This window comes from Lathyrus oleraceus, chromosome 2, assembly GCF_024323335.1.
Source record: "Lathyrus oleraceus cultivar Zhongwan6 chromosome 2, CAAS_Psat_ZW6_1.0, whole genome shotgun sequence".
Lineage (NCBI taxonomy): Eukaryota > Viridiplantae > Streptophyta > Magnoliopsida > Fabales > Fabaceae > Lathyrus > Lathyrus oleraceus.
Window position 1 is genome coordinate 5,332,501 of NC_066580.1, and position 24,202 is coordinate 5,356,702.

The 24,202-nt window shown below is 41.1% G+C and overlaps 1 protein-coding gene across 1 annotated transcript in view; it reads right to left on the reverse strand.

The window, feature by feature from the left end:
• Nucleotides 1–4,329: 4,329 nt before the first annotated feature.
• Nucleotides 4,330–24,202, reverse strand: part of LOC127117539 (probable galactinol--sucrose galactosyltransferase 1) — a 42,112-nt gene continuing 22,239 nt past the window's right edge. The window contains exon 14 of the mRNA XM_051047591.1: nt 4,330–4,473. Coding sequence (XP_050903548.1) covers nt 4,459–4,473 — 15 coding nt within the window. The 3' untranslated portion in view covers nt 4,330–4,458. The remainder of the gene's footprint in view (nt 4,474–24,202) is intronic.

A 24,202-nucleotide genomic window follows, 5' to 3' on the forward strand; every position in this document is an offset into this window, starting at 1 on the left:
ATGGTAAAATAATATTTGGAACAACATCATTATTAATCATTAAATCAAATCTCCTGTCACATTTGATTATTATAAGGTGCATATGTCTAACGGCAGTGAGATTAAGGGATCATGGTGGGAGAGGCTCTAGTGCGGTGAGCCCTATGGCACAAGCTATGGAGGTTATTAATCTTCCAAAATAAATGGGCCCTCTCTTAGCGATGCCAACCGTGTGCATATGGGCCACATGAATGAGGTTGGGTTAACTTACTTAGGTGCGAATGCAACAAATAAGTAAAAGAAATCCCTGGCATTGACTTTGCTGGAATTTTCCCAACCAAAAATAGTGCATGCCAACAATTGGAGAAAGTAATGCATGGTCGGGTTATGTATCAAAGAAGCGAGTTTACGCTCAAAATTATTAGTAGTTTTCCCTATTAATCCCTCCCATAACGGACTAATATCTTACGATGAATAAGCTTCTAACGGTGTTTCACAAACTACACCTTCCCCATGAGGGAAGTGCAACAAGTCAACAATCTGATTCAAACTATATTGGTACTAATTATTAAACATTCGAAAACTAACCATGCATGAGGTGCTAGCAGTGTTAGGAGAGGGGCTATAAATCAGAGAACTAAGGTATCCTAAGGTCAGTCTAACATATGTAGGGTCCTACGTGCAAGAAAATGTGTTAAACTTACCTTGTCTAGCATCCAATAGACACTATAAAATAATCCTAAATCACACAGACAAAAGTCATTAGCATACCTAGTTGAGAGAATTTTTGGTTCTGCAGAGCTTCATATTTCTTCTTTTTCCTCTGACCAACTCTGCCTTCCCAAAAGATTACTCCATCAAAATTAACTTTTCCTCCTTGAACCATTGTTAGAAATGTAGAGAAAGTTAGTGTGGATGAATGTTTGATAAGTTTGAATATGGTGAAGATGGGGATGGTAAGGTTGGCTTTAAATAGAAATGGAAGTGGAAGGTGAAAAGGCGGAGGAATAATGATAGATTTTTGGGAAGGTGGAAGAATTTAATGTAAGTTGTTGTATTAGAATTATGAAGGAGTAAATGGGGTAGTTAGAGGTTGAGAAGATGAAATAATGGAGTAAATGGGAAGTTTGAAGGTTGAAAAACTGATTTTCCCCATTTCCAACTGCATGGCAGGCTCCATGTGGGTCGAGGCGAGTGCCACGAAGGAAAATCATGTTTTTATCCATTTGAACTACATGGAGGGCGCCATGTAGGCCGTGGCGAGGGTAATGTAGTGCATAAACGCTTTTACACTTGTTTTTGTGTTTTTTAGCGTTGGGCTTGATCTTTTGGGCTTCTCAGATTTCTTTTTGGGACTGCATCATGGTTAGTGATGCAAAAACTTTTGGCAAATATGAAAAATCAAAGTTAGATAATAAGAATTTCAAATGAAATGCATAAAAAATGAAAATTCAGTGGGTTACCTCCCATACAACGCTTTTTTTAACATCGATAGCTCGACAGGTGAAATGGAAATATTTTTTAAATAAGGATTAAATAACTGAAAAACTAAAAATTAATGAGAGCAAAGTGAAATGGATAAACAATCAGTGAAAAAAAACAAGACTTAAACAAAACGGGAAATGTTTCTTCTCTTCCCCTACACTTAAAATCAACATTGGCCTCAATGTTTCCATCTAAGCGGGAGGAAGGGTAGACTAAACAACTTTGCAACTCATGTGTCATGATGTCTGGCTTGATGTCCCAATGCTCTCCTCAAGGAATGTATTTCTTGGAATAGATGGTCCATCTGCTCAGCTGATCTATCTGATTGATCTTGAATGGCATGACGGAGAGAGATAACTTCTCTTCGTAATGTGTTGAGCTCATAGCCAATGTTGCACCTCTCAGTAGGATTTGCAGAAGAGGATGATGAAGATACATCTGATGAAGGAGTAGGGTGATATTCAGGAGCGGGAAGAGTCTCGGGTGGGGTTGGAGTCTTGTTCTGATCCTCTAGTAAGTAATGTCAGTTTTCTCGATTGTGCACACTTGTGTTTTTTAGGGTTTTGAAGGGTGAATTAGTGAACAAATTCACTTAGAATTACTATCTTGAACTCGTTAGGTCCCTCACGCCTCACTAAACCTTTATTCAGGAAGTGGTATATATAGCAAGTTGTATCTACACATAGGAGTTAAGTGAGCTACTTGGTTACGTAGGCATAAAGCTAAGGCTATATGGGTAAATGTACCACCTACATAAACGTTCTCAATCTTCTGGTTAGAAACTCTATCTAATCTGGAAAGCAAGAAGGCAGCTGAATTTATAGGGCAAGACTGAAAGACACTAAACATAATGAATAATTCTTCTCTACTGACTGGTCCAATATTCTCAACTTTCCCAAAGAATGTATGGGCTACAACCATCTGGAAAAACCTAATGGTTGGGTTGTGGATTAGGGTGGCATTCATTCTCTCATAATCTGGTGGAAAATCCTCTATGATCATACCCTAGAAAAAAATATAACTCAACTTACATGTCATCATCGATGGGTACCTCAGTGTGAACATGAGGGCCATGCTGAAATGCTAAGAGTTGAGCTAACTCTCTATGGTTAAGTCGGTAGTCTCGTCTAAAAATTCTAAATGTAGCTAAGCATATAGCTTATCCTAGTCCTATGTGAGGGTGGTAACTAAAAGAGCTTAGGAACTCCAAGGTCGGGTGTTTGTAAGTTGGATGTTTCATAACTGAGAATTTATCCCAGCTTATCTGGTTAAACATGTATCAGACGTCATCTTTGAGTCATAAGGCTACTAGGCATGAGAAGTCATGATATCGGGTAGGTGATATGATCCTTTAAGCTAAGACTTTGTAATTCCTTCTCTGAGCATCATTCTTGGAAATGGTCCTCATGTTATCCTCGTGTTGCATTCTCAAACAATGTTAGTGAAAAAAATTCACTAAGGAGAATGTAGTGGACCTAAAAATAAAAACACATGAACAAAGTTAGTGAATAATTAATAAATTTTAAATTTCTCCGTTTATTTATTTGGATAAACAAAAAGAAATTTGTGGGTTGCCTCCCACGTAGAGCTTTTGTTTTACGTCGTTAGCTCGACGTACTTGGTAAACTCATTCTTTGGGCGAACTAGTAGGTGGCTCACTCAGGTTCCAGCTAGGATAACTTTTTATCAGTTCATCACTATGATAATGTTCGAGCCTTTTCCTGTTTACTATAAACGGCCCAGTTGACATACTTCAAATTTCGACTGCTCTAGACAGCATAACCTTTACTACTTCAAATAGTCCCGATCATCGGGAACGAAGTTTTCCTAGGAACAATCTTAGTCTAGAGTTAAAAAGGGTACTAGTTCTCTTATATAAAATTTTCTTTTAGTAATACGCTTATCATGTCATCTTTTCGTTCGCTCTTTGTAAATTTGGACATTTTCATAAGCGTTTAACCTTAGTTCGTCTAACTCGTGAATATCTAATACCATGTTCCCTCTGGCAGCTTCATAATTCATGTTTAGGGTCTTAATGGCCCAATAAACTTTATTTTCTTGATCGACCAGTAGGTGCCAGCTAGGATAACTTTATTAAGGATTTATATATATATATATATATATATATATATATATATATATATATATATATATATATATAAAAGTAACTAAACACATACACATATAAATAAAACCAATAAGAAAAGTGACAATTGAAATTGATGTAAGTGTTTAAAATAGATCAATGCAGGGAATCATATGATATCCGAACTAAAATTGAAAACTACGTAGCAGAAACAATGAAAAATAATTAATACTGAAAATCAAAAGCTGCAATGTAATAAAAACGATAAAAATAGAAATAATAAAGACTGAAGTAATTAAAGCAAAAAACTAAAGCATGTAAATAAAACAGAACCTGAAAATAAAAGCTAAATAAAAATGAATTCCAAAATTAAATTTGAAATTCTAGCAAGATTGTTGAAATGTTGATCCAAGCACATACAAAAAAAACTTCTAATTCTAAGATGCAGCAGTCCCTCAATGTGAGAAACTGCAGCTTTTGCAATAATAGAATTTTTACCTAAAAACAAAATGCTCTAAAACTTCAATAATTTGGATAATGAAAACTTAGATTTTATGACCATATATAGTACTGGGAATTACTGAAAAAAGATTAAAATCGTGTAAGAGGAGTGAGAGATTTTTCTGTTGAAGTGGGAGAGGATTGAATTTGGTAGTTGCAATTTTTGTGTTCTCAAAGTCCATGGCGGGTGCCATGGCCTCGTGACGAACGTCATGAGTGCAAAACTGGTAGAACGCGACCTTCAAGGTCCGACGAACACCATGAGTGCTGAACTGCGCCATTTTTTACTTTTCTTTGTGTTTAGGTGTCGTCATGACTGCCACGTCATGACCAACGCCATGAGTGCAAATTTTGCCCATTTTCTCCGTTCTTTGCTATTTTTGTGCCGATTTTTCTTACGGGTTCTCCTACTTGGAAAACACCTTAAATAAACATAATATATCAGCATATAACAGAATTGTTCTGAGATGGAAAATATCATATATTTCATTGAGTCCTCATATGCTATATATACAATTACAAGATTGAATGGAAATAGCTAATCATTCCAAAATTAGTTTCCTAATATTAAAGGACATTGATGCTATAGATACTAAATTGAATATATGTACAGCTGGTACATAATTGAATATCTTCATGATGTTATTGGCAATTAACAGCAAGATATCAATTACCTAAAACCTCCCCTCAAGTTGGAGCATGCAGATTGTGGATGCCCAACTTGTTTAGAAAATAATCAAACTGTTGTTTTCCCAATGCTTTAGTAAATATATCAGCTAGTTGAATATTAGTGGACACATGGTGAGTTGAAATGTTGCCTTTGAGAAGCTCATCACGTAAGAAGTGACAATCAACTTCGATGTGTTTTGTGCGCTCATGGAAGACTGGATTGGCAGCTATATGTAATGCTGATTGACTGTCACAATATATCTTCACGGGGCGAGATTGGGGGACACCGAGAGAGAGCAAAAGTGCTTTCAACCATTTGAGCTCACATGTGGTAGTAGCGATGGAACGATATTCCGCCTCAGCCGAGGAACGTGAGACAACATGTTGTTTCTTGGTTTTCCAAGAGATAGGAGAATTCCCAAGGAAAACAATCCATCCAGTGAGAGAGCGCCTAGTCAAAGGACATCCTGCCCAATCCGAGTCACACCAGGCATAAATTTGAAGATCACAATCAGCTTGGAGAAGAATACCTTGGCCAGGATTTCCCTTGAGATAACGGACGACACGGAGAGCTGCGTTCCAGTGCTCTTCTAAAGGTTTTTGCATAAATTGAGCCAACATATGAACAGAGTAAGAAAGTTCTGGTCTAGTGATAGTTAAGTATAAAACCAACATCGAGGTGCCTGTTTCAATCCATATAAAGATTTGTGCAAGCGGCATACTTGATTTGGTGTAGAGGTCTTGAAACCGGGAGGTAATTTCATATATACTTCTTCATCAAGCTCACCGTGTAAAAAAGCATTGTGAACATCCATTTGGTGAAGTTCCCAGCGCTTGGCAGCCGCAACAGCGAGAAATGTTCTCACAGTTACCATTTTCACCACTGGTGCAAAGGTTTCATGATAATCCAGCCCCTTAACTTGGTTGTTCCCCATAATAACAAGTCTTGCCTTATAACGCTCGATAGTTCCATCTGAATGATATTTAATCCGATACACCCATTTGCTACCAATAGCCTTTTTGTTTGGAGGAAGCGTTTCTACTGTCCAAGTGCCATTATTTTCAAGAGCTTCAATTTCCAGCTTCATGGCATCTCGCCATCGAATATTTTTGACGGCTTCAGCAAAGTTTTGAGGTTCTGTAGCTGCAGAAACAGCGGCTAAAAATTTCCTGTGTCGTGGTGAAAAGTTAGCATAATTTACATACTTGGCTAAAGGATAAGGTGTACCTGAGGGACGTGACGAAGCAGTAGAACAATTTGAGGGGCATATCTTAGTGATGGTATTGGTCACAAAGTCTTGCAGCTTGGTAGAAGGCAATTTGATACGATGACCACGTCCCAAATTTTCGATAGTGTCTGCAGTCTGTGGTTCCTCACTGGTTTCAACAAATGATGACATATTTTGGGAGTCAAATGAAGAAGATGCAGCAGGAGATTCAATTGAAACAGGTGGCGTGACACTTGACACATCTTTATCAAGTAATGTTGCAGTTTCAATTGCTGGAGTTGAGGGGACAGCAGGTATAGTAGGAACAAGCTGGAAAAAATCGTCTTCAATAGCATTACTGAAAGATGCACCGGGCAAGATGTGATCATTTTTAGACGAAATTTCGGCAGCAAAAGGAAATTCATTTTCACAGAAAACCACATCTCTTGAGTTAAAGAAAACGCCCAGCTCTAAATCATACATACGCCATCCCTTGGTGCCATATGGATAGCCCACAAATACACATTTTCGACTTCTAGCAGCAAATTTATCACCCTTATGATGTTGATTATGCGCGTAAGCTAGGCAACCAATGACACGGAGGTGCTCAAGAGAGGGACGTTTATCATACAAGAGTTCAAAGGGAGTCTTACCATCCAAGTTCCTTGTAGGAGTGTGATTGATCAAATAACACGCAACAAGAGCACATTCACCCCAAAATTGAATTGGAAATTGAGCTTGAAAGCGCAAGGCACGGGCAACATTGAGAATATGTCTATGCTTCCGCTCCACTCTTCCATTTTGTTGTGGTGTCCCAACACATGAAGCTTCGTGAATTATACCATTGTCACGAAAATATGTTTTCATGCAAGTAAATTCGGTCCCATTATCACTACGAACAATCTTTACTTGTTTATTGAATTGTCGTTCAACCATTGCAAAGAATTGACAAAGATATTTAGAGACTTCTGTTTTCTCAACAATGAGATAAATCCACACCGCTCTCGAGTAGTCATCAACAATGGTTAAAAAATATCTAGCGCCACAAAATGTTGGGTTGCGATAAGGCCCCCATAAATCACAATGGATTAAATGAAATGCAGAAGTTGCTTTATTTTCACTAATTGGAAAAGTATCTCGAGACTGTTTTGCTCTAAGACATATTTCACATGATTGGGTACATAGATAATTGTTTCTATTAGAACTAACATTCGGAAACATTTGCAGAGCCTTCAAAGATGCGTGTCCTAGTCTGCGATGTAACAGGTCCAAAGGAATTTCCTTATTTGTTTTCACTGCAGCTGCTTTGACCATCTCTTTAAGATAATATAGCCCCTCTCTTTGTTCACCCGCTCCAATCGGCGTCCTCAAAGTGGGGTCCTGTATAAGACAAAACTTATCAGTAAATTTAACAGTGTAGTTAGAATCTTTTAGCAGCTGCGATACTGAGATAAGATTGCAGTGTAGACTAGGCACATATAAGACATTAGTTAATCTTATTCTTTCATTGAGCATCACAATTCCTTCCTTTGTCGCCATTGTCTCTTCACCGTTTGGTAGTCCAACAGAGCACTCAAAAATATTGTGCACATTGGTTAAGCATTCCAGTTGACCGGTCATATGATTTGATGCACCTGTATCAATAATCCATGGCAACAAGGAACACTTACCACTTAGCTTCTCGGTTGCACCTAGCTTTACATTGTTCAAAAGGCTGACCAATGTTTGCCATTGATCACTAGTAATATTTCTTGGATTACAAATATCGGAACTTGACGTTTCAGAAGCAACCTCTTCTTTAGATGGTTTTGCTTGTGCTACATGAGCCTTAACAACTCCTCCACGTTTTTTGTTGTTAGAAACAACGTTATATTGTTCTGGTTTCCCACGCCCGGTTCCTTTCAACTGTCCGCGTTGTCGATCTCCCCACCAATCAGGATATCCTATTACCTGAAAACAACCATCTGAATCATGGCCCGTTCGATTGCAATGACTGCACATTCCTTCTTTTTCTTTGCGTTTGAAGTTGGACTGCACTGCAAACGCCATGACCTCACCACGATCTTCGGCCGTACGGGTCACAGTGCGCAATCGTTCCTCCTGAATTAATGTCGCATAAACTTTGTTCAATGTAGGCAGAGGATCCTGAGCGAGAAGATTGGACCGTACTGTTCCATAGAGAGCGTCATCTAATCCCATGAGGAATTGATGGATTTTCTCTTCTTCGCGTTTCTTTTGCAACACAGAGCTTAGATTGCACTTGCAACGCCCACACTTGCATGCCGGGATCTGATCGTAATTCGCTAATTCTTCCCACAACTTCTTCAGTTTCCCATAATATGTCACAATGGTCAGTCCTTTTTGTTTGCATTCAACGAGCTCTGCTTTGAGCTGTTGAATACGTGGTCCATTAACAATGGAAAACCGCTCCTTAATGTCTTCCCAAAGATCCATGGCTACCTCCATATGCGACATAGTTGATCGCAATTGTCATACCCCAAAATTTGCCCGTTGATATTACAAAGCATTTTCCAAGACCCTCTGACTTGATCTGCAAGGCACTAATATTAAATGGACAAAAGCCCAGCTCACAACAGGCCTAATCCAAAGTGGCCCAAAATAGCTTGCTCGCTAGGCGAGAAATTCCTTCGCCTAGCGAATATCTCAGCATGCCACTCGCCCAGCGAAGCATCAGGTCCAGAAAAAGCCCAGACCTAGCTTGCTCGCTAGGCGAGCAATTCCTTCGCCTAGCGAAGCTTGCGAAAATTTGAAGTTTTGGACCTCATTTTAAGCCCATTAGGTCACCACCACTACTACTATAAATACCAGCTCCTCTGCCACGAAAAAGGACAGACAGAAACGGACGAACACGGACGGACGAACACACACACAGACCCAGAGGGAGAAACACTGAAACCCTGCTGATCCAGAGAATTCGGAAGACGGAAACCCTGAAGGCTGCTCACCCGCTCCGAAGCTACCGCCGCCCAACTCAATCCGGCTCGCCAATTCAAGGTTGCAATTCGATTGCAAACATGTTTGCATCACTATTATCACTTTATTTTCTTAATTTGCATGTGATATCGCTTTATGTTCTTATTTTGCATGTGGTACCGCTTTAGGTTCTTAATCTGCATGTGATTATCACTTTATGTTCTTATTTTGCATGTGGTACCTCTTTAGGTTCTTAATCTGCATGTGATATCGCTTTGTGTTCTCATTTGGCATGTGGTACCGCTTCGTGTTCTTAACTTGTGGATGATATTATAATTGAATTCATAAACATATTTGAAGTTTTGCATGTGAATTTAAGTGTGCCTGAATATTGTGAATGCTGAACCATGTAATTATGTGTTGGATGCCATAAGCCATGCCGCAGGTTGAGGTCATACTGTTCTCAAATTCCAAACCCGTGGTCGCTCGCTAGCTCATCGCTAGGCGAGCCTGCAGCGAGCCTTCGCTGAGCCTTCGCTAGGCGAAGCAGAGGCGAACGGGACAGTGGCTGTTTTGTCTCTTTGTTGTCCATTTTATGTTCATCTAATCATGATTCTGCATTATTTGGCTTAAATTTCTGACTGTTATATTTATTTTATGGGGCAATTTCCAATTGTATTTTGCCTCAATGCTCTAATCCGTGTGTTGCATGATGTAAAGGCTAGCATACTTCCAAAGAAATAACCGGCTAGGCATGCCGCTTTAGGTGTGGACATTCTTGAGGAGATGGCTTTTGGATGACCTAAGTTTAATATGGAGATTCATCTTGAATCACCAAGCTTGATTTTTAATGTATTGATTTCATTGATTTCCTGTGGACCTAATTACCTAACTGATTACGGCTATTTAATTAATTGTTAAAATCCGGACTTTAAATAAATGATATCGGACCTCTCTTTATTACCCCACGACTACGTAATACGGTCATGTCCCACGAATATGGGGATATCCTTAGCAAAGACCCTTCGGTTAAATCATCATAGTCCCTCGGATGTTGCCTTCGAAAATACGATTTTGTCCCTCGATGACCCTTCGGTGTAGCCTACGGTTAAATGATGATCGTCCCTTCGAATGCTAAGGTATCCTCACTACTGTTGCCTTCAATGACCTATCAATGACCCTACGATGACCCTTCTACATCCCAAGGATAAAACTACTTACTTCTCAATAGTCAGGACAGTTTTACCCTCATAAGGATAGGAAATGCCTGGAAAGACCTCGGACAGGTATAACCTTAATTGCTCATTCATAACAAAAAAATACTTTTCACACCTCACACCTTTCAAACATCTTTTGGAAAATCATCACTTAGCATACATCCGTACTAGGATCATTGCCGAGTTATATTTTTCTAAACTACTTTCAAAAACTATACGAGATAACCACTTTGTATACATTCATGCAAGAGTCATTACAAAGTTAAATTCTCATTTTCAAAACATTTTTCACACATTTCTCAACCACCTTTTTCAAACTAGAAAACATAAATGATTGAGCAATTAAGAGCCCATGGATAACCATGGATACAAAGGGTGCTAATACCTTCCCTTTGTATAAAGTACCTCCCGAACCTAAGAATTTAAAATTAAGGTCTTTCCTGTTCTTTTCCACCTTTCCTTATGGGATAAAAGAAAAGTCGGTGGCGACTCTTGCTAACCACGACATTGCGATTAAAAATCCAATAAAGTCCAGTTCACCGTATGACAGAACTGGCGACTCTGCTGGGGATCTAAAGAGAGAGGTCCATCTTAAAAAAAAAAAAAAATCATTTATGTTTTAAATTGTTCCTTCGTTTAAGGGATTGTCTAAGTGAAAGATCCTACACCCGGATCTAGTGTACCTTAGGTAAGTAGCAATAGATCATCGCGACTATCCGGCGTATACTGGAATGGTTAAAATGATAGCTACGGTTAATGTGACACTTTGGTTGTCCTGATGTTCCTCATGTTACTTGAGGAATAATTTGGCTTCCGCGTGGTGTCATCAAAGCATTAACCAGACCTTTAGAACCCTAATTGACTCATCCTAGCCATTAGAAAGTAGTGAGATAACTGGCTTCGGTTCCGACTGAGGTTGGTTGATACTCGATACTACACTCTTTGAGATTGGACTTTAGGGAAGCTTCGGTCAACCACTTGGCGTTGCACTGAAGTGGACTTAAAGAAAGGTCGATGATCTGAGATCCTTCTAGAACCCGGTTACTATTCTAGGACAGGTTGAACCAACCAAACTTCAGTGGGGAGGGTATTCACCTATGGAACTCATGCAAGCCTTAAAACCTAGGAATAATTGTTGTGTGACATGCTTGCGCTTACATAACATCATAACATCATGACATCATACTAACCATTTCAAGGACTTAGGAATTTAGCTTTGCACAGGTGAGCAGGTTATGGCTTCCAGGAAGACTATCCGGATCAATCTTGTAGCAATCTCTCCTCAACTCAAGGATTTGGTGTCAGAACTCCCCGATCATGCTCAGTTCAACAAGAAACATGGTCATCTTCTCAACTTAGCTACCACTGGTTTCAAAGAAGATATGATGAGAGTTCTATTCCAGTTCTTCGATCCTAAACATCATTGCTTCACTTTCCCAGACTATCAGTTGGTACCCACATTAGAAGAATTCTCCCAGCTGCTTGGGATACCTATCCTTGATCAAATACCTTTCAGTGGTCTGGAAAAGATTCCGAAGTCTGAAGAAGTTGCCGCAGCTTTACATATGACAAAGCCTGACATTGAGACAAATTGGGTAACGAGAAGTGGAATGAAAGGTTTTCTTGCCAAATTTCTGATAAGTAAGGCCCGAGAATTCCTAAAAGTTATGAATGTCCATGCTTTTGAAGATGTTCTAGCATTGCTAATCTATGGTTTGGTGCTATTCCCTAATCCGGACCAATTCATAGACATGAATGCTATTCAGATATTCCTCACTCATAACCCTGTGCCTACCTCGCTTGGAGACATCTTGCATTCCCTTCACACTCGTACTATGAAGAAGCAAGGGACTCTCATGTGCTGCGTACCTTTGTTGTCTAGGTGGTTTATTTCGCACCTTCCTCAATCAATCTTGAAGAATGATCAAAATCTGAAATGGTCCCAAAGGATAATGGCACTCTCCCATTTAGACATCCGTTGGTGTTCTAACCTCAGAGAAAATGTTATCATCATCGACCGTTGTGGAGAATTCCCTAATGTACCCCTCATGGGGATAAGAGGAGGTATTACTTATAATCCTACCTTAGCCCTACGTCAGTTTGGGTATGCTCGAAGGGATGGTCCGCATGAAATGATTATTCAAGGTATAGTGTTTGACTATGACAATGACTCTCAAGGTCTCCGCCAAAGGTTTGTACGAGCTTGGGGCATGGTGAAAAGAAGCAATTTAGGAAAGAAAAATTCTATTCCTATGGAGCCTTATCTCAGATGGGTACGCGCCAGAGCTCGCGAACTTGTCATGCCATATCTTGCAGTCGGACTATTGATTGTTGAATCAGAGGTCGAAGGAGGTACTTCCCAGATCATTCCTTATCCAGATATGCCTACTGATGTTGAGGAATTGAAAAGATCCTGGACCCAGTTGAGAGAGGAGAGAGATACTTTCGAAGCTCAGTTCAATGCAGAAAGGAAGAAAGTACTAGAGCTCACCAGTCAGCTTAACGAGGAACGAAGACTCAATGCATATCTTCGCCCAAAAAGAAGTCGCCCTTGGGAGACTTGAGCTTTCATTGTATTTTATTATTATGCCTTTTGTAATGAACATTGATCAAAAAAATTTAGCAATAAACATTTCTCCCTTGCTGGTGATTTACGCAAAGTTAAATTCCAAAAGTCCTTGAAAACATTTCATGCATTGCATCGCATAACATAACATTGCATAACAGGTATTCCAAAGGACCATATTCTCACGGTCTGCCTCTTAAACAGAAAAATGGATCTCGAACAGACTGTCAAAGATCTCCAGACTCAGAATGCTCAATTCAAGGAGATGATGCTAAGCTTATCCAAGGGGCAGGAAGAACTGAAGGCTCTTTTGGCCGAAAAGAAGAAGGACAAGAAAGCTGTGAGCTTCATTAACCCGGGCAGAAGGCGTAAAGGACAGGCTACGGGAATCAAATTTGGAATCCCGAATGGTCCAGAAGAGGGGGCGGAGAATGATTCAGAGGAGGAGAATGCTGATTTCTCTAACCCTGAGGATGATGATGAAGAGTATGAGAATGACCAATACTCTCCAAGAGATGATAAGTATAAATTGCTGGAGGAACGCATGCTAGCCATGGAGGGTCAGAAGACACCTGGTCTGGATTTCGAAAGCTTGGGTCTGGTCTCCGATGTGACCATTCCTCGCAAATTCAAAATCCCCACTTTCACTAAGTACGACGGTGCGTCTTGTCCTCAGATGCATCTAAGGGCTTATGTGAGAAAGATCCAGCCGCATACCACTGATAAGAAACTGTGGATCCATTTTTTCCAAGAAAGTCTGTCTGGCACTCAGTTGGAATGGTATTATCAGCTCGAGAGCTCTGACATCCGCACCTGGACTGATTTAGCAACGGCTTTCTATAAGCAGTACCAGTACAATTCTGAATTAGCACCTACTCGACTACAGTTGCAGAATATGGCTATGGGATCTAAAGAAAGCTTCAAAGAGTATGCTCAGAAATGGAGAGATTTGGCTGGCAGGGTCAAACCCCCTATGACTGACCGAGAATTAGTAGACCTATTCATGGGTACCCTGACTGGCCCATTCTACAGCCACCTACTGGGGAGTTCTTCATCAGGTTTCACTGAACTTATACTGACAGGTGAACGGGTGGAGAGCGGCATCCGAAGTGGAAAGTTACCGGCAGCTACTTCTACAAGCAGTAAGAAGTCCTATCATGGGAAGAATGAATCGAACGCTGTGTATGGTCAAAAGAATCATAATAAGAAAAATGGTGACCATGCCATTGGAGCAGTGACGATCGCAGCCCCGCCAGCTCAAAACTTCCAGCAAAGACAAGACAGACCAAGAAGGCAGTTTACCAAGCTCAATATGACTTTAGCACAAGCACTACAAAGCATGCTGAAGGTAAAATTGATCACTCTCAGAGGTCCTCCTGCAAATGTCAACACTGCTTCGCCTCGTTACAATCCCAATGCCAGGTGTGCATATCACTCCGATAGCCCCGGGCATGATACAAACGATTGTTGGCTGTTAAAGAATAAAATTCAGGACATGATCGACGCTGGGGAAATTGAGTTCGAGCCTCCGGAGACTCCTAATGTCATCACTGCTCCTATGCCTAATCATGACAAGGCTGTTAATGCTCTCGATGACGATTCTCTCATTACTACTGTAGCGGACTTGACATCTCCTCTCCCGATCATAAAGAAGAATTTATTGCAAGCTGGTTTATTTCCAGGTTGTACTGAAGATTGCAACCTCTGCATACTCTGGCCCGAGGACTGTTTGAAATTGAAGAATGGTATTCAACGACTGATGGACGATCGTACAATTCTCTTTGAAAGGGTTTCTAAGACGGAAAACCCTGTTGAAGAAATATCTGTGATTGGAAGGTCCAAAGTTCCAGTGAAGATTACTGCTATCAGAGTACCTGTGAAGATTATCGCCGAGCCCAGAGTAGCTCCCCTGATCATTACTGCACCTGGCCCGATCCCGTATTCCTCAAGCAAAGCTATTCTGTGGAATTATGGCGGTGATGTTTACATCCATGGCGTAAAGCAAGTTGGTGATTCTGCTAATCCTAATGACATTGTTGGGACTAGTAAAGTTACTCGAAGCGGAAGGATCTTCTCTCCAGAGATCTCACCTCCAGTTCCCGAAAACCGAGGAAAGGAACCGGTCAACCCTTCTCAGTCAGAGACACCGACCGAAGCTACTACTGAAGACGTTGCCAAACGAGAAATGGAAGAAGTGCTGAAGATCATTCGCAAGAGTGATTTTGATGTTGTAGAACAGTTGGGGCATACCCCTTCCAAAATCTCGATGTTATCCTTGTTGCTATCTTCTGAATCTCATGCCAATGCCTTGATAAAATTCCTGAAGACTGCCCATGTACCTCAGGAGATCTCCGTCGATCAGTTCGAAAACTATGTTGCTAACCTGACTGTTGACGACGGCCTAGGTTTTTCCAATGCTGACCTGACACCAGCAGGAAAGAACCACAACAAGGCTCTGCATATCTCCATTGAGTGTAAGGGGATCACCTTGTCTCATGTGTTGATCGATAATGGCTCTTCGTTGAATGTGTTACCGAAAGCCGTGCTCGATAAACTTGACTACAAGAGCGTTGAATTGAAGCCTAGTGACATTGTGGTGCGTGCTTACGATGGTGCAAAGAGTGTTGTCCACGGTGAAGTTGTTCTCCCTATCAAGATAGGACCTCAAGTCTTCAACACTACCTTTCATGTAATGAACATTCGCCCCGCCTATTCCTGCTTGCTGGGACGCCCTTGGATTCATGGGGCAGGTGCTGTAGCTTCGTCTCTCCATCAAAAGCTGAGATATCCAATAGAGGGAAAGATTGTCACTGTGTGTGGGGAAGAAGAATACATTGTCAGTAGTGTGCATACCTTCAGATATGTCGAGATGGATGGTGAATTCTTCGAGACTCCGTCTCAGTCATTTGAAGTGGTTCCTCCGCCTAGTCCTGTCCTTAAGCCAACTCCCCTTGTTATTCGAGCTCCTTCTGCCATGGTTTCCCTGAAGGACGCTCAAGCTGTGGTTGAAGATGGTGGCTGTACTGGCTGGGGTCAACTGATCAACATACCCTACAAGTCTGATAAATCTGGTCTGGGATTTAGCTCTGAGAAGGTGGTCAAAGATCAAATCAATGCTGTAGAAGATGCTGACAGTGATTGCGACCTGGATAGCTGGATCTTCCCAACAATTGGCGACGGACTCAATAATTGGAAGGCTGAAGACACTATCCCGATCTCCTTTAGTCAGGAGTAATTGTTATTGTCCATTTAGTATTGCAAATTTTAATTTTTCAATTGAACTTCTTAAAGCATTGTGTCTATGCCCGGGGCACAATAGCTAATTTGTTAAGGGTTTTGTCATTTCATAAGCATATTCATATTCAATAAATCAATGGACCTTTTCGCATTCAAATATTGCGCTCTTTATTTTTCCTGTCGTCTTTCAAACAAGCTATGCTTTCTTACACACACTCACGTAACGAATTGCAGATCCGTATCCACTCTGGATCCTATTGATAATAATTCCGCTACTGTTCATTATGACTTTGAAAATCCAATCTACCAAGCCGAAGATGGAAGTGAGGAAGATTGTGAAGTCCCTGGAAAGCTTGCCAGACTATTACTGCAAGAGGAAAGGACTATACAGCCGCATGAAGAGTCACTCGAAGTCGTAAATCTAGGTACTGAAGTGGAAAGAAAAGAAGTCAGAATAGGAGCAGGATTGGAAAACAGTATCAAAGAAAGATTGATTCAGATGTTACGTGACTACGTAGAGATTTTTGCTTGGTCCTATGAAGACATGCCCGGGTTGGATACTGACATAGTAGTGCCTCGTCTGCCAATGAAGGAAGACTGTCGTCCTGTCAAGCAAAAGGTTCGCCGCATGCGTCCTGAAATGTCTGAGAAAATCAAAGCCGAGGTTATGAAACAATTCAATGCCGATTTTCTAGCCGTTACTTCTTATCCTCAATGGGTTGCTAATGTGGTGCCAGTGCCAAAGAAGGATGGTAAGGTGCGAATGTGCGTAGATTACCGAGACCTGAATAAAGCAAGTCCCAAAGACGACTTTCCCCTCCCACACATCGATGTTCTGGTAGACAATACCGCTCAACACAAAGTATTCTCCTTCATGGATGGTTTCTCGGGTTATAACCAGATTAAGATGGCACCGGAGGACATGGAGAAAACTACGTTTGTGACGCAATGGGGCACCTTCTGTTACAAAGTAATGCCATTCGGTCTAAAGAACGCCGGGGCAACGTACCAGCGTGCTATGGTGGTTTTATTCCATGATATGATTCATCATAAAATAGAAGTATACGTGGATGACATGATAGCCAGATCTCATACTGAAAAAGAACATCTCGATCATTTATACAAACTGTTCGAGAGGTTGAAGAAGTACAAGTTGAGATTGAATCCGAACAAATGCACTTTTGGAGTAAGATCCGGTAAACTCTTGGGCTTTATTGTCAGTGGTAAAGGAATTGAGGTTGACCCGGCTAAAGTGAGAGCTATTCAAGAAATGCCAGTTCCCCGTACGGAGAAAGAGGTCAGAGGTTTCTTGGGACGCTTGAACTACATTGCCCGATTTATCTCCCACTTGACCGCCACTTGCAAACCCATCTTCAAATTATTGAGGAAGAATCAAGAGATGATATGGAATGACGAATGCCAAGAAGCTTTTGACAAAATCAAGAAATATCTCCAGGAACCTCCCATTCTGATACCACCAGTTGAAGGAAGACCTCTAATCATGTATTTGACCGTGTTGGAAGGTTCAATGGGGTGCGTGTTGGGGCAACATGACGAGTCTGGTCGAAAAGAGCATGCCATATACTACCTGAGCAAAAAGTTCACCGACTGTGAAACAAGATACTCACTGCTCGAGAGAACTTGCTGTGCTTTGGCCTGGGCTGCTCGCCGACTAAGACAGTATATGTTGAATCATACCACTTTGTTGATTTCTAGGATGGATCCCATCAAATACATGTTTGAGAAGCCTGCCCTCTCCGGAAGAATAGCGAGATGGCAGATGATCTTAACAGAGTACGACATCCAGTATACTACCCAGAAAGCCATCAAAGGAAGCGTGCTCGCTGATCATTTGGCTTATCAAGCGGTGGATGATTATCAATCTATGAATTTTGAGTTCCCAGATGAGGATGTCATGCTTGTTACTGATGATGAAAAAAACTGAACCGGATGAAGGACCCGGACTGGGATCCCGATGGACTATGGTCTTTGATGGATCTTCTAATGCATTGGGCCATGGTGTTGGGGTTGTACTTATTTCTCCCGGAGGTTACCATACACCTATCACTGCTAGACTATGTTTTCATTGTACCAATAATATGGCTGAGTATGAAGCATGTATTTTTGGACTCAAAGCTGCTATAGATTGGCGAATCAAGTTTTTGAGTGTGTACGGAGATTCGGCCTTGGTAATCAGTCAGATCAACGGAGAATGGGAGACTAAACATCCAAATCTCATCCCTTATCGAGAGCGGGTGATGACATTAATCCCATACTTTGAAGAGATTACATTTGAACATATTCCACGAGAGGAGAATCAATTGGCAGACGCATTAGCTACCATGTCATCTATGTTCAGAGTCAGATGGGACGGTGAAGCTCCCAGGATTACTATTGAACGATTAGATGAACCAGCACACTGTTATGAACTTCACACTGAAAAGGTACAAGGGAAACCTTGGTTCCACGACGTGAAAAGATATTTAGAAGCTCAGGAATACCCCGAAGGGGCATCCGTCAACGACAGAAAGTTCCTGAGGAAGTTCTCCGCTAAATTCTTTCTGAGTAATGGAGTGTTATACAAACGTAATCATGACTCGACTCTGCTTCGCTGTGTGGATAAAACGAAAGCAGAAAAGATTATGGAAGACATGCATGACGGTATTTTTGGGACTCATTCTAATGGACATACAATGGCTAAGAAGATTCTGAGATCAGGGTATTATTGGTCTACCATGGAAACTGATTGCCACCATCACTCCAGAACCTGTCACAAGTGCCAGATCTATGCGGACAAAGTACATATGCCTCCTGCTCCATTGAACGTGTTAACAGCTCCTTGGCCCTTTGCAATGTGGGGCATCGATATGATTGGAGAGATTAAACCCACGGCTTCTAATGGACATCGCTTCATTCTTGTCGCTATTGATTACTTTACGAAGTGGGTAGAGGCAGCCTCATTCGCTTCTGTCACCAAGAATGTGGTGGCACGGTTCGTCAAGAATAGCCTTATTTGTCGGTATGGCATCCCTGAAAGGATTATCACTGACAATGGTACTAATTTGAACAACAAGATGATTACTGAACTCTGCACGCAGTTCAAAATTAAGCACCATAACTCTTCTCCGTACCGGCCAAAGATGAATGGCGCCGTGGAGGCTGCTAATAAGAACATTAAGAAGATCATGCAAAAGATGACAGTAACGTACAAAGACTGGCACGAGATGTTACCATTTGCTCTCCATGGTTATCGCACTTCAGTACGCACTTCGACAGGGGCAACTCCTTTCTCTTTAGTCTACGGAACGGAAGCTGTTTTACCAGTGGAAGTCCAGATTCCCTCTCTAAGAATCATGAAAGAGGCGGGCTTAGATGAAGATGAATGGATTCAGACTCGACTCGATCAGATAAACTTGATTGACGAGAAGAGACTGGCGGCTGTTTGTCACGGGCAGATATATCAGAAGCGCATGACCCAGGCATTTAACAAAAGAGTCAAGAGACAGGTGTATCAAGTTGGCGACTTGGTGATCAAGCGTATCATTCTACCACAAGGGGATCCCAGAGGCAAGTGGACTCCCACATACGAAGGGCCATTTGTGGTTAAGAAGGTATTCTCTGGTGGAGCCATGATACTTGCTACAATGGATGGCGAAGACTTCCCGCATCCTGTGAACGCGGACATAGTTAAAAAATACTACGCATAACAGAGACCCGCTAGGTCGACGTACCTAGGCAAAAGTAAGGGCATCCCGGCGAACCAAAAGGGTTCGGGCAAAAATTAGGGATAAACATATAAAAATGTACACCCGGCAAGTCGAAAACCTGAAAAGGCGGCTTGGGCAAAAACGGGTATCCTGGTGGACTGAAAACCTGAAAAGGCGGTCCAGGCAAAAATTAGGGATTCAAGCGTATGACTATGTCCCGTTCTCTGTCAGCTTCAACCAAGTTCAAGGGACTGAACAAGCCAATCACCTCTATCCGACAGCAGAAGATGAGATGCTTGAAGACATGATGACAGTAGTGGAATTAAAATCAATAGGACTTTCTCTGCATAGCTTTCTCTTTGTGTTCTTGACAATTTCCTCTTACTAGGATTTCTGTCTCCTTGTACACAAATTGCCTGTTTATAGGCCCTCTTTCAAAATCAATACAATTTTATCTCCAAAAAAGATGCTTTTGTTTTTACTTTTTCCGTTTTGATTGCATAAACGTCCATTGATTTAATTTGAATTGATATATGCATTTGAATATGATTAATGTTTATCAAAAATACATGCCTAAAATAGAAATAGCGATTACTACAAGACTTCAGGACCAAGGAGAAGGTCTAACCACGCTTTCCAATGAATCCGTTGCTAATTCGATTCCCCGGCAACGCCAATTATTCCCCAGAAGAGGTCGGCACCACCAGACAGACATGTCATCTCTTCCATCCCCAGCCAGGCTCTGTTGAGTGTTTTCATCGTCAGACAGAAATCAAGTACCCCCAGCTAAGAAAGGGTCATCGATACAAATATCTCCGGCCAGAAGACTGAGATTTATTCCCCAGTAGAGTCCCCTGGAAGAACGTTTCAGACGCATAGTGCATTCATTACATCATTTCACATCACATACCTACATACAATTTTCATTCCGCATCATATACATTACATCATTTCGTAACATATACATGCATACAATGTTCGCATTTATTTCAGACGCATAATTCATTCATTACATCATTTCGCATGCATACAACATTTGCATCTCATGCATCATGACATGGCATGAAGCTAACTTTATTTTTCAGGTCAATTATCCTCCTGACACAGTCAAAACAAAGGTCCATTCAGACGGGCATCTTTATCTATTACATTCAAGATTTAACAACAACTCAGATACGATCTAGCGTACGATCCATTCTGATCTTCAACTACTCCCAACACGGTCTAATGTACGACCCAGTTGGACCTTCACTTCTCAGGTACTGCCTAGCATACGGTCCACCCTGATTCATCTCAACACATGACTCCTTCAACTCAGATACGATCTAGCGTACGATCCATTCTGACCTTCAAATCTTCAAATACCACTCAAATACAGTCTAATGTACGACCAAGTTAGACCTTCAAGTCAGATTCTGCAAATACAGTCTAATGTACGACCAAGTTAGACCGTCAAGTCCTCGGACAACTCAGATAAGGTTTAATGTACGACCAAGTTAGACCTTTATCTCCTCAGATGCTACCTTCGGACAAGTACATTTCTGAATGGTAGTCTAGTATACGGCTACTCCCTTACTCAGACGCTACCTTCGGACAGGTACATTCCTGAATGGTAGTCTGGTATACGGCTACTCCCTTGCTCAGGTGCTACCTTCAGACAGGTACATTCCTGAATGGTAGTCTGGTATACGGCTACTCCCTTGCTCAGGTGCTACCTTCGGACAGGTACATTCCTGAATGGTAGTCTGGTATACGGCTACTCCCTTGCTCAGGTGCTACCTTCGGACAGGTACATTCCTGAATGGTAGTCTGGTATACGGCTACTCCCTTGCTCAGGTGCTACCTTCGGACAGGTACATTCCTGAATGGTAGTCTGGTATACGGCTACTCCCTTGCTCAGGTGCTATGTAACACCCTTCTACCCAAACGACATATTTAAATAGATTATCAGAGTACAACATGGAGAAGAGTTTACATTTCTTACAACATAACAATTATCGCATCACAACATAAAACATATTATTTATTTTATTAAAACTTCGCAGCGGACAACAATATTAATATTATCATTCATCATATAACAATTCATAATAATGGTTCAACATTATCTCAACAAAACATCTCAACATGTTAGTCATCATAAACAACTTAAATAATAATCAATTATCTATCGAATCCCATAACCCCGGTGTCACATGACCAGAGCATTTGACTCGACTCTGTAGAATAACTCTACACTTATTCTTCAAACCTCAACAATAGCTACTCCTCTTTATCTGCACATTGCTCATCATAGATGAACATAAACACATGCAGAAGGGGTGAGAATTACATTATTAAATAATAATATAACGACAGAAATATAAACATAAATATATTTCACAGATGCTAACACAGCTCATCATAATCATCATAATCAACATATTCATGAACATCAACAAAACAACATATCAAATGCAATGCACACACCCATGCATGACTCAACACGACTCGGTATACCCATTTTGTGACCAACTACAGGATCACCACTCCCAGATTCATCACCATAGAATCCGAGTTCCCCGCAAGGAACCAAGCCTCTCAACAAGCCCGGAGTCAACAACATCATTGGAACTCAGTCCGTTCATCACTAGGCATCGGCCTTTCATGAATACATGCACACCAAGCATGCATCATAATCAACATAGCAACAACAGCATCATATAGTCATGTTATCATCATCATTAACACATTCTATCACAAAAGCATATCACATCATGCCACATAATCAAACACAGTATTATCACACTCTACTAATATCTATACCACTCAAAGCAACGGGAAATGATCCCTCGTATACCATGCATCAGCTAAGTTACCTCGCTCAGCCTAAACAATAAAACTGCTCAACAACAGTCCAGGAAAGACCACAATTCTGCCCATACGCGTATTGCCTATACGCGTATTGCCCACGCCTGACCAATTCCATACGCGTATTGCCCATGTCCATACGCGTATGCTACGCGTATCACATTCCCATACGCGTACCAACAGAGACCAAGACACGTTCAAAACATCATCTTCCTCATCCATACGCGTACTGCCTAGTGCCATACGCGTACCAGCCATCTCATACGCGTATTGCCTAGTGCCATACGCGTATGACCAGAAACCAGATTTCCAGATCTGCAATGGCTTTCTCTGCTACGAGATCTATCCAAATTCATCCTTCCACAGTCTAAATTTCACGCAAAATCACTCATATCATCTAATACAATTAGCTTCCTATTCGATTTCACAAATCCTAACATCATTGCATATAATTTCTACGAATTCCTTCGATTAAAATCCCAATTTCGTTCATCCAATATTTCACCATTTTCAGCATATTATTGTTTAATAAGGTTCAGACCCCTTACCTCTTTGGATTGAAGGAAGTTCTGAGCAAATCTTTGGCCTTTTTCCTCTTTCTTCTCTTCCTCTTCAGCGTTTCCCCTTTTCTCTGACTCTGAGGCAAAATACGTGAAAAAACACTCTGAGTTCTCCCTTTGGCCTCTTATCAAATTTCCACTTTTACCCTTCCACTCTTCATATTCCATTTATTTTATTATTTAATTATTATTAAAATAAATAACACCTATAATAATAATAATAATAATAATAATTCCCGATATTATTTAATAATTCCTTTTACCTTCCAATAATCATATTAAATAATATTTAAATTACTCTAACAATATTTGGGGTGTTACAACTCTCCCCCACTTTAGAAGTTTTCGTCCTCGAAAACATACCTCAAGCAAATAGAGCCGGATACGATTCCTTCATCTGATCTTCACGCTCCCAAGTCAAGCTCTCACCAGCTGGACCTCCCCAAACAACTTTCACTAGAGCAATCTTCTTACCTCTCAGGGTCTTCTCTTCTCGGTCATCTATCCGAATTGGCAACACCTCAACGGTCAAATTATCCCTCACCTGGATATCATCCAACTGAACAACATGCGAAGGATCCGCAATATATTTTCTCAACTGAGATACATGAAACACATCATGCAGATTAGAAAGCGACGGCGGTAAAGCTATCCGATACGCCACTTCCCCAACCCTCTTCAAAATCTGGTACGGACCCACAAACCTCGGAGTAAGCTTTTTAGACTTTAAAGCTCTACCCACACCTGTCGTCGGAGTAACTCTCAAGAACACATGATCTCCCTCCTGGAACTCAAGTGCCTTTCTCCTGTTATCATGATAACTCTTCCGACGACTCTGAGAAATCTTCATTTTCTCCTGAATCATCTTAACCTTTTCAGTCGTCTGCTGCACAATCTCAGGTCTGAGTACAACACTCTCACCTGATTCATACCAACACAATGGAGTTCTACACCTCCTACCATACAATGCTTCATATGGAGCCATACCGATACTAGCATGAAAACTATTATTATAAGTAAACTCCACCAACGGCAAATAACTATCCCAAGAACCACTTTGCTCCAACACACAAGCTCTCAACAAATCCTCCAATGATTGGATAGTTCTTTCGGTCTGACCATCAGTCTGAGGATGATAAGCTGAACTCAACCTCAACTTAGTTCCCAACGCTTTCTACAAACTTTCCCAAAATCTAGAAGTAA